Here is a 2,745-nt window from a genome sequence, read left to right as displayed (position 1 = left end):
AACAACAACAACAACAACATAGGTGTTCCCTAACCAAATCCATTGCCATGCAGTGGATTCCAGACTCACAGTGGGACAGAGTAGAACTGCCTCATAGGGTTTCCTGGGCTGTAATCATTACAGGAGGAGCTCTGGTGGCCTAATGCCTAAGGCACCCGACTGCTAACCAGAAGGCTGGTGGTTCTAACCCACCAGCCACTCATTAGAAGGAAGGCTGGCCAATCTACTTCCATAGTGATACTGCCTTGGAAACCCAAGGAGGGGTCGCTATGAGTCGGATCCGACTCGATGGCAGTGGTTTTTTTTGATGGTGTAGTGATGTGATCTGTGGACTTGACGTGTATAGGGTTTGAGATGACAGTGACATCCCCAAAGAAGTGTCAGGAAGGGAGTTTCTAACAGTACAAAGACTTAGCTGCTGTAACAAAGACCTCACAACACCGTGGTTTAAACGAGGTGCAGGTTTCTCCTACATAACAGCCCCGTGGTAAAGGGGGGACAGGAACAGGGAACAGGAGTATTACAGGACCCAGGTTCCTTTTATCCGGTGGCCCTGCTGTCCCTTAGGGTATCGTCTTCATCTCCGTGTGATCAAAATTGGGTTGTGTGGGAAGATCTAGCTGGTGCCAGGCTACCACTGCGACTGCTCTGAAAGGGGTCACTAAGGTCCCAGATAGAGTGGGGCGACATGTGGAACAAAACTCAAAATCATTAAAAAAGACCAGGCTTACTGGTCTGATGAAGACTGGTGGAACCACGGAGACAGTGGCCCTTAGCCTTCAAGCTAGAAACTGATCTGAACTGAACCGTGACTCAACTGGCAGCCAATGAGATCAAGCCTATGAGACCAAGAAGACAGCATTTGTCCAGGGAGGTGGGCCAGGAAGAGCCAGGAAAGTGGGAGGGGTGGGAAGGGAGGATAAGGGAAGGGGTGGGCGTAGGGAAGTGGAAAGAATGCTGTTAGGGTTTGGGGATTGCAGTCGATGTTACAAAACAGAATGTGTATGGCTCGCTGAATGGAAAACCAATTTGCACAGTAAACTTTCACCCAAATCACAATTGAAAAAAAAGAAAAGAAATAAAAACAAAACCAGGTCATGGACAAGACAGCACGTTAAAGTCTGAAAACGAGTAACTCCAGGAGAGCAAAGCCTCCGGAAGTGACGGGAAAGGCTAACTAGTCACTTCCGCTCATGTCTACAGATGAAACCAGGAGCCTGGTCGCACCCAGCCCCAAGGATTACTGGGAATTGTAGGTTCTGGACCACCGGGGTCCAACCTCACCTCCATTACTTTGGAGAGAAATCAAGTCACCTTGAACAACTTTTTTTTTTTTTTTTTTTCCCCATGAACAAAACGGGCTAGGTAACTGAAAGTTGAACTTTCTTAATTCGTTCAACAGTTTTTTTTAGGGACCTTGAAGGGTTAGGAAACATTCCAGGTTTTATTCCAAATGCAGCAGGAAGCCGCTGGCGGCTTGGCCCTGAGGAACCTATAGTAGCCTGCTCCCGACTTGGATATTAGGTCTTGAAGGATGTTAGGTCTTGAAGGAGAAGGACATTAGGACTCCGAGCTGGAGATGTGAGATGGTGTTTAAAAGGCGCAGAAATGCCGAGGTGCCCTGGAGAAAGCTTGGAGAGAGAGAGAGAAGGGAAGTAGGCCCAGGGTCATGCCGTGGGGACCCCATCATTGAAAGGACCGGGGCAGGCACATCCTCAAGTCTTCCCACAATCCCTCCTGCTATAACCACGCCCATTTTCTTTCTCACTCTCCCCTCAGGCCTTGTATGACCCCATCAATCCTGACAGGGAGACCCTTAACCAGCCTCTGCTAACGGACTCCCAGCGTCTGTCCAACGAGCAGGAAGTGCTTGGCGCGCTGGAGCCCCTGCTGATCCAAGGCAACTTCTCCGCGCTGTCGGAGGACGCCCTGGCCTACGCTCTCGTCGTTCACCACCCTCAGGACGAGGTCCAGGTACCAGGACCCAAACTCCCAGCAGGCCCTGGGGCAGCGGTGGGGCCTCTGAGAAGCAGAGGCTGCTGGGAGTTGTAGTCTTGACATCAAGCCACAGTGGTGCCTCTGGTGAACTAGGAAAAGGGAACCCTTTTGCAGGTAATTCCACCACCATCTGTTGGAAGAGCACAGGCTTCACCTCAGAGGTAATGCGGGTTTGCTTCCAAAGCCCCACAGTAAGACGAATGAATATTCCTTTCGTTCCTCACTACGGAAGTAGATTGCCCAATCTTCCTTCCTAGGAGTGACTGGTGGGTTTAAACTGCCAGCCTTCTGGTCGGCAGTCAAATGCTTTAGGCACTATGCTACCATTAAGTGTGTGGCAGTGGGATGAAAAAGCTTGATACTTCAGCCTTGTGAGGATGATGAGATGTGACACAGAGACATGAAGTGGGCACGTCCTGTTAGAAAAATGGCGCCTATAGACTTGTTCAAAGCAGGGTTGCCACAAAACTTCAGTTTGTAAAAACACGGTATGTGCCAACCTCAATAAAATGAGGTGTGCCTGCATCATAACATACAGTTTCTTAGAACTAGAAACGTTAACTGCCATCTGCCAGGTAATTATAGTAAATAAAACAAACTTCACCCTTGAAACCAGCAAAATTCTAGTAAAAATACTAAAATCTTCCAAGTTCCACATTTTACTGATTGTAAGTTTTACTTCCTCTAAAGTCATATTAGGCGCTCTGGTAGCATAGTGGCTAAAGCACTTGACTGCTAACCAGAAGG

At 48.7% G+C, this 2,745-nt stretch overlaps 1 protein-coding gene across 1 annotated transcript in view; it reads left to right on the top strand.

Moving 5' to 3' along the window:
* TMEM143 (transmembrane protein 143) overlaps window positions 1-2,745 on the top strand; it is a 40,765-nt gene that overhangs the window by 16,580 nt on the left and 21,440 nt on the right. The window contains exon 4 of the mRNA XM_007958107.1: window positions 1,780-1,974. Coding sequence (XP_007956298.1) covers window positions 1,780-1,974 — 195 coding nt within the window. The remainder of the gene's footprint in view (window positions 1-1,779; window positions 1,975-2,745) is intronic.

This window comes from Orycteropus afer, unplaced genomic scaffold, assembly GCF_000298275.1.
Source record: "Orycteropus afer afer isolate SDZICR_OR568_19922 unplaced genomic scaffold, OryAfe1.0 scaffold00854, whole genome shotgun sequence".
Taxonomy (NCBI): domain Eukaryota; kingdom Metazoa; phylum Chordata; class Mammalia; order Tubulidentata; family Orycteropodidae; genus Orycteropus; species Orycteropus afer.
The sequence above is the reverse complement of the archived record's forward strand: the minus strand, read 5'-3'. Positions and strand labels throughout refer to the sequence as shown.